Source organism: Notothenia rossii (assembly GCF_949606895.1).
Source record: "Notothenia rossii genome assembly, chromosome: 3".
Taxonomy (NCBI): Eukaryota; Metazoa; Chordata; class Actinopteri; order Perciformes; family Nototheniidae; genus Notothenia; species Notothenia rossii.
The window spans coordinates 80,635,982-80,648,834 of record NC_136901.1 but is presented as its reverse complement, the minus strand read 5'-3'; the positions used below and the strand labels follow the sequence as shown (position 1 = coordinate 80,648,834).

Sequence of the window (12,853 nt, the reverse complement as noted above, 5' to 3'; positions counted from 1 at the left end):
AAACGTTCAACTAAAAATTCCACATTATTATTTTTAATTTAATAATAATGAAAAACGTTTTGTATTTCGAAACGTCCGTCCTCTATTATGATCCGACTAGAAACACGCGTTGTATTCGACTGTTATTGTTGTAGGAAGCTCATTTTCTACGTAGGCTAAATTAGCCTTTTAATACTGTCAAACATAAATACGGTGGATTTTTTTGTTTGCTTTTAAATGTACGGTGGGTCTTGCCTTCGTGTGTCGCAATGTCATGTACAACAGTTCAGGTAAACAGTCGCACTGTAAAAAACTCCTTAAGCTAAGGAAGCTAGCACTTAGCATGGAACCGGATACACTGATAGGAACTAAAATACGGACATCAAGATTGCTTTGATTATCAAGTTAGATTGGTTTTCTTTGTCTTTTTCTAATCATTTGAATACTCATTTTTTATTCATCATTTATCTTTTCTCTTACAGGAGATGTTTACAGACCAGAGCAGCTCTTGATGTAGGTTTGTGCCTAATAAAAGACTCAGAGAAGACTGCCCATTTTAATATCCTGTCTGCCACAACTCAATACCACAACGGACCCAGTTATATATATCAGTATTAAACAAGTACCATGCATGCAAATACATTAATCTCAAAAAGAGAAGAGATGCTATATTCTAGATTATAGCTGAAAGTGTATTTCCATCTGCAGTCCCTGGGCAGGTGCACACATACCAATTAACAAACACTAAAGACATTTCATAATGCCTATCACATTGACAAATAAAACATACATATAACATACAGATGTATACATTTGTCAATATACATATAATTGTACAATTTCATGGTGACTGTTGAAGGATTATTTGAATTATTTGAAGGATTAAAGTAACGGGGTATGACAGGAAAGTAAAATCTGGTATATTCATTTTGGTGTCACCTTATATATGTTCATGTGTGTTAAATTTGAAGGGACAAAGTATCCTTTCCTCCCCCAATATATTGAGGTGAATTCTGTGTGCTTAGAGAAGAGATGGGAGCAGGAGATCTCCATATTTGGAGATAGTGCCGAGGCTCTGGAATGCTTCCCTCGTAAAAGAAGGATGGGTGCGTGGCACAATCTTGTAGCAGATGTGTATGTGTTTTCATTGAAGTAAATATAAATGCTACATGATTACTGGTCAACTATACCTCTGTTCTTATTCTTTCATGTGTGGGTACTAAATGGCTACAAACATTGTGGAGAAATTAGCTTAAACATCTTTTATTACTCTATATGAAATGGAAGCAGTTTTATGATAGGGACGAGAGAGCTGGGGGAGGGACGCATTCCAGGAGTTTCAGCATGTCAATTGTCAGGGGAATCGACTTGTTTTCAATAGAGGTGTGTGGTTAGTTACTTTGTGTTAATAATAGCAGTATGTGTAAAGGAAGCTGGAAATATACAATGTGAAACCTTTTATTTGAAGTAAAGATGTGAACAATAGCTCAAACAAATGGAAGGGCCATAGGTAAGCCTGAGAAGTTTGACTATTTGGAAAGCATCTCTAATACTGCTTAAGAGCATAGGTAATGTGTTCCTCGTTGTTATTGATATGAAAGTAATTAACATGTATTACGTATATTTAGCCAACTATAACAACTATATCTTAAAACATACTTTTAACTTGTGTGTGGCAGTCAGGAGGCGGGAAGATGGACAAAGGGCCATAAAGGAGATGTGTGTGTGCTGGCTAAAAGCTGCTGTGTCGCACTGATTGGGTGCGACAGGCCATGTGTTGATCTCTGCCAATAAGATGACCTCTGGGGGAATGCACGTACACACCTCCTCCTGTGTTTTAGTATGAAAGACTGTGTTTTCCTTTGGTTCGCGCTCTTGTTTTTCACCAGCCGTTCCTGAGACCTGTCTCACACGTGGTAGAACCTGAGCCCGGAGTACTCTGCAGAGTGCTTCGTGATTTCTTTGTATTTGTATTTTGTATCGTTGCCTTGTATCATTAAAGCCGGATTATTGTTTCACTTGCATTCTGGTGTTTCTTAATCCCTCTCTTCTCCCGAATTCACCCAGCTTGTCAAACGACACGCGGAGACGAGGTTGGTTTTCAACATCCTCTAAATCTCCAACAAGTGGTGACCCGACGTTTCTGAGTGGGGTGTTTTCGGGGAAGAGACCACCAGCGGCAAGCGGACGAATGGTCCGGAGAAGGCCTAGAATAATCTCTGACAACTAAAACGAGGATCCTTCAATTGAAAGGTGAGCAGACAAGCCTGTTTCTATCGAAGGTCTGTAATTGGCTAAACTAAATTTTAGAGTTGTCAGAGACATATTCCGGTGTCATAGTTGTTGCGGTGGAATATACAAATACATATTTTAGATAGGTAGGAAAGTTATATAACATAAAAGTGAATCAACGAGGTATGTAAGACGAAGGTGAAAGGCCCCGTACTTTTTTCAGAAAGGAGACGGCTGAAGACTCGTTGGGGGACGTCCAGTGACCGTTTTCAGACGGCATCCAGGAGACGAATCTGAATAACAATTCTTAGGTTCATAGGAATCGAAGTTGAGTTATAAGTAAAATCCAAAGGAGAGTAACGCAACCTTCAAAAAGCAATTTTGAAGTGACCGGACCTCATTAATCCTTTGTTCTGTGGGGGTTGCTGAATAGACTGTACGGGGAACATTTTTTCTGTGAATATTTACTGGTAACAAGGACAGTAAGTCAGATCAATAGATATGAAGTCTGTGAATATTTACTGGTAACAGAAACAGCCTAAGTCAGATGAATAGATACGAAGTCATAATGAAGGGAAAATTTTAACGAGAGGAGCGTGAGTTGAGAGCTTACGAGGACAGTGGGTTCAAGCAAAAAAAGAAATTGAATAAAAGGATAGCAGAAGTGTTAATTGTTGAAAGAAGCCCCCCTTTTCCAGAGGAGAGGCTGAGAGCTACAGCAGGGGAGAGAGAAGGGGGTGTCAGTATTTGTCTGTGAGAGTTCCCCCACCCTTTTTCCTCTCGAGAGCAGCAGCAGCAGCCCGGAGTGTGTCTGCTTGCTTTTTTCTCTAGTGATCTGAAGTTGGAGTGAAATACATAGAAAATTAACAGATCAAGGTGTGATTTGAAGTGGAAGATATATTGAAATAAATAAGAAACAATGGTTTGCTGCTATTTAAATATAGTCTTTGAGAACTGATTGATACCGTTGCATTGCGTTGTGAATTTCATGGTATTTGTCATTAACTAAGGATTGTACTTAATTATATTCCAAGGGGAGAATTATATTAAATACAGGAACAAAAGAGTAGAAAGTAAAGATAAGGTTTTTGTGAGTTCGTCAGAGGGAATCTGTTAATGTTTAAGCATGACAGAGGTCCTGCACGAGGTTTTACTCCAGCCATCTCACACGGTTACACAAAGGGGTGATTTATGAGAAACTTGTGGTCAGGAGAAATGAGATGTTTTGGAGAGTAGACAGAGAGAGAGAGAAAAGTAAGGTTGTTGCTAAAATATAGAGAGTAAAAGTTATATAAAGTTAACTACTATTCGGGAGAATGTCATATTGTTGAATGAGTAACCTAAAATAAGTGAAGATGGTGAAATAGTTTGATTAAGGATACAACCGGTAACTACTGATTAAATACACAGTGAGGGTGTACATGAACATTGAGAGTAGATGAAGTTGTTTTGTTCTTCATGCTTTTCATCAGAAGTCATTTGAATTGTTATTATTTTTAAGTCGTGTTGTTTTGTGTTATATTTCTAGACTATAATGTACCCACATGCATGTGGTTTCTTTGTCCCAGTTCATTTTAAAGTCAGCCGCCTCATGGCTAAATCTATTTGACCCCATGAGGTCAAGAGTCATTCTGTTAGACCACCATCTTGTGAAAAACAAATCATTGTTCTTTTGTCACATTTTGAATTAGAAAAGAGTTCATTTTGCTAGATCAATTTATCTATAAATGTTGTAGTGGGAGTTTTGTGTTTGCTAACATTTTTAGGAACGACAACACCAGGAGATGAGTAAACTCAAGAATCCGTGGAGTGTAAATACATTAAGAAAAACACATTTTTATACTCTAACTTTTTGCACATCATAGACAAGGTATTTAGACAATATAAATAAATATTCACCAAAAGTAATAAGTAAAATGGAAAGTAGACATGGGCCTACACTTGAGTCAAAGTATATTACTGTGATCTGATCAGTGTGCTCTGCAGGTTTACTATTGTTCTAAGTAACAGTGGGATTTAAAATATTGGAGAAAGTATGGAGATGTTCTTTCGTAGTGTGTGAAATATGTAATGCTTGAAACAGGTATTTCAATTTATGGAAGAAAATGGTTTCCTGAAAGACTCAGGTTGGGTAGATATGTAACAATGGATGAAACAATTTATAGAGGGAGTTTTTGTAATATCATTAGTAGACATTAATGGTGTTGTTTAGATGGCATTTAGCAACTAAGACATATGGTATGATTAGAAAGAGACAGAGTGGAAAGGGTTGGATTGATTCAATCTCAGTGTGCTAGATTTCTTATGGATAAGGCGTCCCGGGACCTGGACTCCCCCTCTGAGTTAGAAAGGCTACGACCCCGTCCCTCCAAACTAGACAAAAGACCCAACCCAAAAGGAGGCTCATCCTTCTCCATCAAACAGACAGAGAACCAGAGCTGAACCGTCTCCACCAGAGGCATCCAGAACCAAACCGCTTGCTGACATACAGAAATACTCTCATCAGTCCCTCAGACAGGGCATGAAGCTGAGCCACGAGATTTGGCACAGGAGCAGAGTGGGGGACATGAGAGCAGAATCCGCCCTCCATGAAGCAGCAGAGAGACTGTAAAGGGGAGATGGAATGCAAAGCAGTGCAAGAACAGTGGCATGATGTGGGCTGCAGATGTGACTGGGCCAAAGGCTGCCTAAAACAGTTACAGCGGATGGATTCAAGAGCTGATGGACTGAAGAGAAGACAGAATCAGAGGAGTTGGCATAGTCGATTTGAAGTGAGGAGGTCGGGGTCACGGCTTGAGACAACCAGGGGAGGAGAAAAGGAAAACGGGAATGAGTGAGTTTACACATAAACACACTTATTCACAAAACGCGCATAGAAGACACCACATTTAAAGAACTTGAATTGACTTGATAAATAAGTAAAGATAAAAAGAGATATTAACCATGAATTAATCGATTGGTAAATTCAAAATAGCAGTAAAGAGGAAACTATTAATGTAAAATGAGAAAATCATCCTAAAAACACACTGAGGGTTAAAGGGGGAGACATGAGGGAAATATGCACTACACTTTAAGCAGGGGGTGTTTTGGAGTAGCACAGTGTAGAACCATATTCTTCAATCTTTCCATCATATTAATAAATTATTCTTCAAGAGATTTTTATTCATGTGTGAATAAAGCAGTGATTTCATTTGTTACAATATTGATTTCACCATTGTGGCATAGTTATTACCATAGGAGGGCTTTAGGATGGAAACTGTTTTTAATCCTTGATAGAGTAAAGGGTGATGGTTGCATGTTCGGACACCCAAGGTTCCACACACTGCTAAAGAGTTTAACATTGTTTTTAAGTAGACCAGAATTGAAGATAAATGAGTATAATGAGCTATGAAATGCAGAGCTACACAGATCCTAGTAATGTTTTGACTTAAGATAATAGTTATGTACACAAGTTTCTGAATTAGATTTATTAGACATTTTAATACTACTTAGTTGTAAATAAATTGCAGTAGTAGTAGTACTATTATGAAGTGAGTTTTGTACCAAGTTGCAGGAAATGTGGGAAGCAGCCGTCCCGATGACAAGTTAGAGATATCTGACTTAAGGTGGTAATCGTGAATTGATAAATGATGGCGCTCCATATATGACTGATTTTTGTAGACAAAGGATACTGGCCTATGCTGAAATATCAAAGTCTCTGCAGAGCACGACACATGGCCAATGAAACTGAGACCAAATGACCTTTGACCCTGACTGACAGTGTGACTTGAGAAAAGCACTATCAATGACTGACTCTGGGGCTGACCAAACTTGACTTTACAACCTGACAGTGTGAGTGTGAATGAATTTCTGCATGTGATCAGTGTAACTGCATGATTCTAAAACAATAACTAACCGAGCATGTCTTTGGACTAATACATTATTTTGGAGCTCCATGGGAAACACAGGTTTCCTACAATTCCACGCATTTGGAAAAATGCACATGTGACCCGTTTCTAATTCCCACAGGAGTTGGCGGTTTGCAAATGTAAAACTCAAACTAAAATCTAAAGATTCTGTTTCTTTTAGGACTGCCAGCTGGAAATGAACACTTATTTTCCCTGGAGTGTTTACTGTGAAAGATGATGGATATACTTTTGTGAATGATGTTTGGTATTTTCTTATAACCACTGGTTACCTGAAGGTTTTCTTCCCATACAGGATTTTATTACACATGTTTACATGTGTAAAAAGGGGGAGTGTGGGATATTTTCATTTAGGGACTGGAAGAAACCTGCCGCCCCAACTCAGATGTTCAATCTGACCATTGATGGACAGTTTTAGATTTAACCTGCTCCATATCTGGGGGTAAGATAATGTTTGATTAATGTTGACATGTTTCTAATATTGATTGAATTATAACAGGTAACACAGATGCAGAATCAGTGGCCAAGGGGCTACTGAGAGAGGTAATTCCAGAATGAGAATGAGAAGGTGAACTGTGATAATGAAAACAATTTTGTAATATTTCAACAGGTATTAAAGTAACTGAGGTTTGAAATGTAGAAAGAACATATTACAGCTAAGTTAAAACATAGTAATGTAATGAGATAGAATTTCATTTAGACAACATCTTGTAACTAGCCTGGTAAAGAAGTAAAAGCCATAGACTGTCTAGATCATGATGGGGATGTACATTTAATTTAAAGTCATAATAGAAAGATATTTGATGACAGTATGTTGGATTTCTGTATTCATTTTTCAGCTTGATAATATCCAAGCAGTGAAAGGTAGAAGCAGTCTCGCCTGGAAATTATTCACTTTGTCAGTATCATGATTTTAGTTGTTTTTAATCCATAACATTAGTGTGTTCCATTACCAGAGACATTAGCAGTTCATATTATATTTAGATTTTAAATGGGATCTCAAGGATTTCATTTATAATAACACAGATGCTTGTCAGAAATTCAGAGCTATTGAGATATGTTATTTAGTTCACCTGAAGATGTTGGGGTTTATTTTGTTGACACAGGCCAAGTATTAGAATTCTGAAGCGGCCTACCAGTGGTGGGTCAAACACCTGAGGGCCCAGAAGCACTGAGCGTAGACTTGAGGGGTGGGTATCAGATTTCTCCACACAGGTTGCTGACGCCAAAAGGGGGACCCGAGGAGCAGGAGGCCGACACAGCGGAGTTCGTCAGGCCTACGTGACTCAACCCCCGGTTCTCCGGCCTCTACAGAGTGACCCAGAGGACATCTCATGCCGTCCGCCGAGGAGCAAAGGGGGACATCTGGTACTACTGGAGCCAGTGTGCGGCGAGGAACACTCCGGCTAGGACCTTGGAGGACATCAGGATGGACCTGGCTATCGTCAACGCGGACATCCCTACAGCAGACGACTTGGAAGCAGGCATCAGCGGACTGGAGGAGAAGGACCTCGCGGACATCCCTACAGCAGACGACTTGGAAGGAGGCGTCAGCGGGCTGGGGGACTTCTCGAGGCAGCAGAGGAGTCTACTTCTCTCTGATCAGATTAATCAGTTCCACCTTTGAAGGAAAGGCCGCATCTCCCCCTCCCTATCAGCTGCCCTTGTTGGCGTATTCCGCTGAGGGGGGGGGGGGGGCCCTGATGATTCAACAACACGCAAGGATGCTGCTGTCTGGCACTCAGGCTCTCACTCTGATAGTTTCTTCACTGTCATTGGAGGTTGTTTTCTGTTCTCAAAGGTTTAATGAAGGGGGACAGACACAGTATCAAAGAATGACAGTAGTTTGTTTCAAATGTCTTATGTGTGTTGGTCTCGTTAATGCGAGACCAAAAAGGGGGAATTGAAGGATTATTTGAATTATTTGAAGGATTAAAGTAACGGGGTATGACAGGAAAGTAAAATCTGGTATATTCATTTTGGTGTCACCTTATATATGTTCATGTGTGTTAAATTTGAAGGGACAAAGTATCCTTTCCTCCCCCAATATATTGAGGTGAATTCTGTGTGCTTAGAGAAGAGATGGGAGCAGGAGATCTCCATATTTGGAGATAGTGCCGAGGCTCTGGAATGCTTCCCTCGTAAAAGAAGGATGGGTGCGTGGCACAATCTTGTAGCAGATGTGTATGTGTTTTCATTGAAGTAAATATAAATGCTACATGATTACTGGTCAACTATACCTCTGTTCTTATTCTTTCATGTGTGGGTACTAAATGGCTACAAACATTGTGGAGAAATTAGCTTAAACATCTTTTATTACTCTATATGAAATGGAAGCAGTTTTATGATAGGGACGAGAGAGCTGGGGGAGGGACGCATTCCAGGAGTTTCAGCATGTCAATTGTCAGGGGAATCGACTTGTTTTCAATAGAGGTGTGTGGTTAGTTACTTTGTGTTAATAATAGCAGTATGTGTAAAGGAAGCTGGAAATATACAATGTGAAACCTTTTATTTGAAGTAAAGATGTGAACAATAGCTCAAACAAATGGAAGGGCCATAGGTAAGCCTGAGAAGTTTGACTATTTGGAAAGCATCTCTAATACTGCTTAAGAGCATAGGTAATGTGTTCCTCGTTGTTATTGATATGAAAGTAATTAACATGTATTACGTATATTTAGCCAACTATAACAACTATATCTTAAAACATACTTTTAACTTGTGTGTGGCAGTCAGGAGGCGGGAAGATGGACAAAGGGCCATAAAGGAGATGTGTGTGTGCTGGCTAAAAGCTGCTGTGTCGCACTGATTGGGTGCGACAGGCCATGTGTTGATCTCTGCCAATAAGATGACCTCTGGGGGAATGCACGTACACACCTCCTCCTGTGTTTTAGTATGAAAGACTGTGTTTTCCTTTGGTTCGCGCTCTTGTTTTTCACCAGCCGTTCCTGAGACCTGTCTCACACGTGGGGTAGAACCTGAGCCCGGAGTACTCTGCAGAGTGCTTCGTGATTTCTTTGTATTTGTATCGTTACTGTATATCATTAAAGCAGGATTATTGTTTAACTTGTATTCTGGTGTTTCTTAATCCCTTTATTTTCCCGAACTCACCCAGCTTGTCAAACGACACGCGGAGACGAGGTTGGTTTGCAACATCCTCCAAATCTCCAACACTGTGAAATAGTTTAGAGTGCTGTATTTAAAGATGAATACAATGAGCGGCAGACAGTACTCTACTGCAGCTATAAAGTGTTTTTTATGCCTCTCCTATTTTTACGATTTCCTCTTCAGTCAAAGAAGAATGTGGAGTGGTAATAAACTTGAGAAAATCCTCCAATAGCTGATTGAATCTCATGGTGAAAGATGGACGGAGGAGCTGAGGGCGGACCTCCCTCACAGTTTTCAGAGGCATGGAGAGGACAACTGCTTCTCTCCACCACTATGGAAGAACATGGGTACTCAAACTCAACCACACTTTTCTTTAGAACTAGGTGTGCAAACAAATTCACAAAAACATTGAACATCCTACCCAATCATGTTATGTGTGCTCCATTGCTATCGTCCTTCAAAAGCTTAACTGAAATACATGACCTTTTTAGCCTCGCCTTTCAATAGTCTTTACAGGTCCTAACTTTATTTAATTGTATTCGTGCAGATTTCATTGGTTGTAACTCTTGTCCTTTTTTTAAATTGTATTTGTCAACTGTTGGTTTCAATATTTTTTAGATTTTAGTCTTACTCTTTTAACAGTTTTAATTCACATTAATGATCATAATTATTTGTATTTTATCTTTATATTATGTGCTTTATATTTACACTATCCACATAGTGTTTTTGGTGGCAACTTCCATTGTAGCTCGTGTATTGTGCCACTTGTGCTTCCACATTGAAATAAATGTGCTTTTTGAATAAGACTTTCCTTGCTTATAGCTTTTACTATTTCAGATCAACAGCTATGGAGTTCAGTGGCCAGAGAACTGGGAAATTATTTAGTTAATCGTATACTTTTTTTAAATTCCAGATCCAGTTGAGTGACATTGCTGACAGTGAACCTGGGTCTCATACCAAGCTCTGAGGACAGCTGGCCTGTTGCCTGCTGAAGAGAACAACTGGGGGCCTTTTGCACATTCACAACGTTACCTCAGCATTACCGAACACAGCAATCAATGATGCTTCTGGGAAGAAATCTGACAGAGAGGCGTGGCAGGTCTGGGCTGATGACACAGCAAAACACATCACTTTTATTTTAAAGGACACCACTGGAGCACAGTGGACAACAAGCATCCAGCACATAGAACATGTGAAGTCCTATGCACCTCATGTTCACCATGTTGTGCTGGACTTGGCGTGCAGACCGTCCTGAGCTGAGGGGATGAACACAGAAACACTACTGCATTCATCTTTACACAAACACTACACTAACTCCAGTCTCTACCCTAAGCCCCTGAACCCTCCCAGATGTAATTGACCTTGTTAGTACTTGAGTACTCTAGGCTGCAAAGCTTTAAATGGTATAAATAGAAATGGGAACAATTTGCTGCAGAATATCATGTTACCATAATGCCACCAAAACATGTAAAATAGGCCTACATTTGTGGATTTTAGACTTTTTATATTACATTTTTTACTTTATTTATGACGAATGCACTGATTTTAATGTATTATTAGCTCTTGATGTACAGAGGGGACAAAAGTTAATTGTGAAAAAAATAATTTACTTTAAACAGAATTACGAAGCAAACAAAAAGAATCATTGAAGAATAAACCAGTTTTGCTTGTGCTAATAGTTTCACATGTTTTTATACCATCCTATCTCCTTTTTTATATTGCGTTTCTTTGTACATTTAGGCTTCCAGACTTCCCCTGGTAACCCCATGTATCAATGTCACAAAGATATGAATTGTGAGTTATCTCCTGAGGCAAAGTCTGCAGAAATTTGGATTTACGAGGTCATGCACTTCAAAATGTGGGAAAACTCTGAAGAGTGTGGACATTGGGATTGGGCCGATGTTTATTCCACCTGTAAGGTAGTACAAATCAGCCGCTGCAGTGTTTATATAAACCTTTATTTATCCAGGGCAGGTTCACAGAACATAGATGTTCTTTCTTTCTTTATTTAGAAACACCGTGCTTCACAGCCATGCAAATACAAACCAATCTGGAGGCTGCCAAGCCACCGGCTCCACAGTTATATCTTTTGTGGTGGGTTTAGGGCACTTATGGTTGGTTGAAATGAAATGTTGCAGACATGACCCATCTGTGTGCTGGTGATCACAGGAACACCCAGATCTATACAACTCACCCCAAGAAATTAAAAGAGGACATAAATCACATATGAACATACAGTATTAATCAGACGTAAATATATCAGTGGAACCCCTACACTGTATATAAAGGTGGAACCTTGGAGGGCAGCAGCCAATTTAATCAATACTAAATAATTAATTCAATACCACATCACAGTTTCACTTCTGAGCTTAAGACAGGTGAAAAATTAAACGTACAATCGCAAAAACCTCCATAAAATGTGCTTTCATCAGGGGGCCATTTTCAAAGGAAAATCAACAAACAGTTTATCAAGTGTTTCCATGTGATATTATTGTTGGCCCCACAGTCCCAAAGACAACTAGATCACTTGACATCTTTCTCAGAAGCAGCTACTACCAAGAAATTCTGCAACTGATGCAAACCATAAAGATAAAAATAAGATATATTAAAATAAATTGTAATTAATTCCCAATCCTGCTCAGAGTACAGTCCACAGCGCTTCTTCCAAAAGCACGGGTTCTCTCCTATTTCTGTGCAGGCAGTCCCTCCCTCCAAGCAACTCACACATCCACTGAGCTTTATGCAAATTAATATCTGAATGAGTATGCAAATAAGCACATTATGTGGAGAGGCAACTCTTGGTCGCTTTTATTGGAAAAGAGTTGGCAAAATGTTCCCACAAGATTGCAGCTGAAGGCTAATAGCAAACCTGAGGGTGGGGGGGGGGGGGGGGGGGGGGGGGGGCACTGGATGTTTTCATGATGGAAAGGATGTGAATCATATGATATGGCCTTCACAGTCAGCAGGGTCTGAACCATTATGAACAGCCATGTGAGATTTTGCACCCAAATAAAGGAATATCTGCTGGATGAATGAATAGTAATCCTTCCAGTAGAAAGCACCAAAGCTACTCTGGCAGCTTGTGGTACCAATATCGTGTTACGAGAAAGTCAATGTAGTTATTATTTTCCTTCACCCATCTGTATGTGGAGGTAGCAGCGGTTGAGAGCGCACAATGTCTTTGCTTTACTTGCCAAAAGAGCCATTTACCACAGACACGCCTGGATTTTTTTTGTGAGTAATGGCCGTGTGAGTTTTCTCTTAAGTGTAGCATTAATAATGTAAAACAAAGTTAGCAGTAAACTCCAGTCACCTCTCTGTGTTCTCAGTTATGCTTCATACCTCAAGTCTATGAATACATGAAGGTACCATGTTGGGCACATTTTAGTAGTTTGGGCTAACTGTAATCAACCTGATAATTATCATTAGCCAATAAGGCCGTACACATTGATATAATTAATAAAACAACACAGAAAAACCTACAAAGAAAATATGTGATTCACACTGGGGACAAGAGACTACTTGAAAATGTTTGTTGATGTATCCTTTTCTCTCAGATTTACTGTTCATGATTACAAACTTGGATCAGTTGTTAATCTCCCACCATATTTGTTGCATGGTATATTTTCCTT

General features: G+C 39.5%; 1 protein-coding gene across 1 annotated transcript; it reads left to right on the top strand.

Moving 5' to 3' along the window:
* Window positions 1-103: 103 nt before the first annotated feature.
* Window positions 104-10,893, top strand: trmt12 (tRNA methyltransferase 12 homolog). The gene is given in 8 exon segments (XM_079671335.1): window positions 104-269; window positions 462-590; window positions 9,405-9,450; window positions 9,454-9,568; window positions 9,970-9,974; window positions 10,135-10,157; window positions 10,159-10,208; window positions 10,211-10,893. Coding segments are annotated over 8 exon segments (687 nt in total). The 5' UTR covers window positions 104-216; the 3' UTR covers window positions 10,477-10,893.
* Window positions 10,894-12,853: the final 1,960 nt, after the last annotated feature.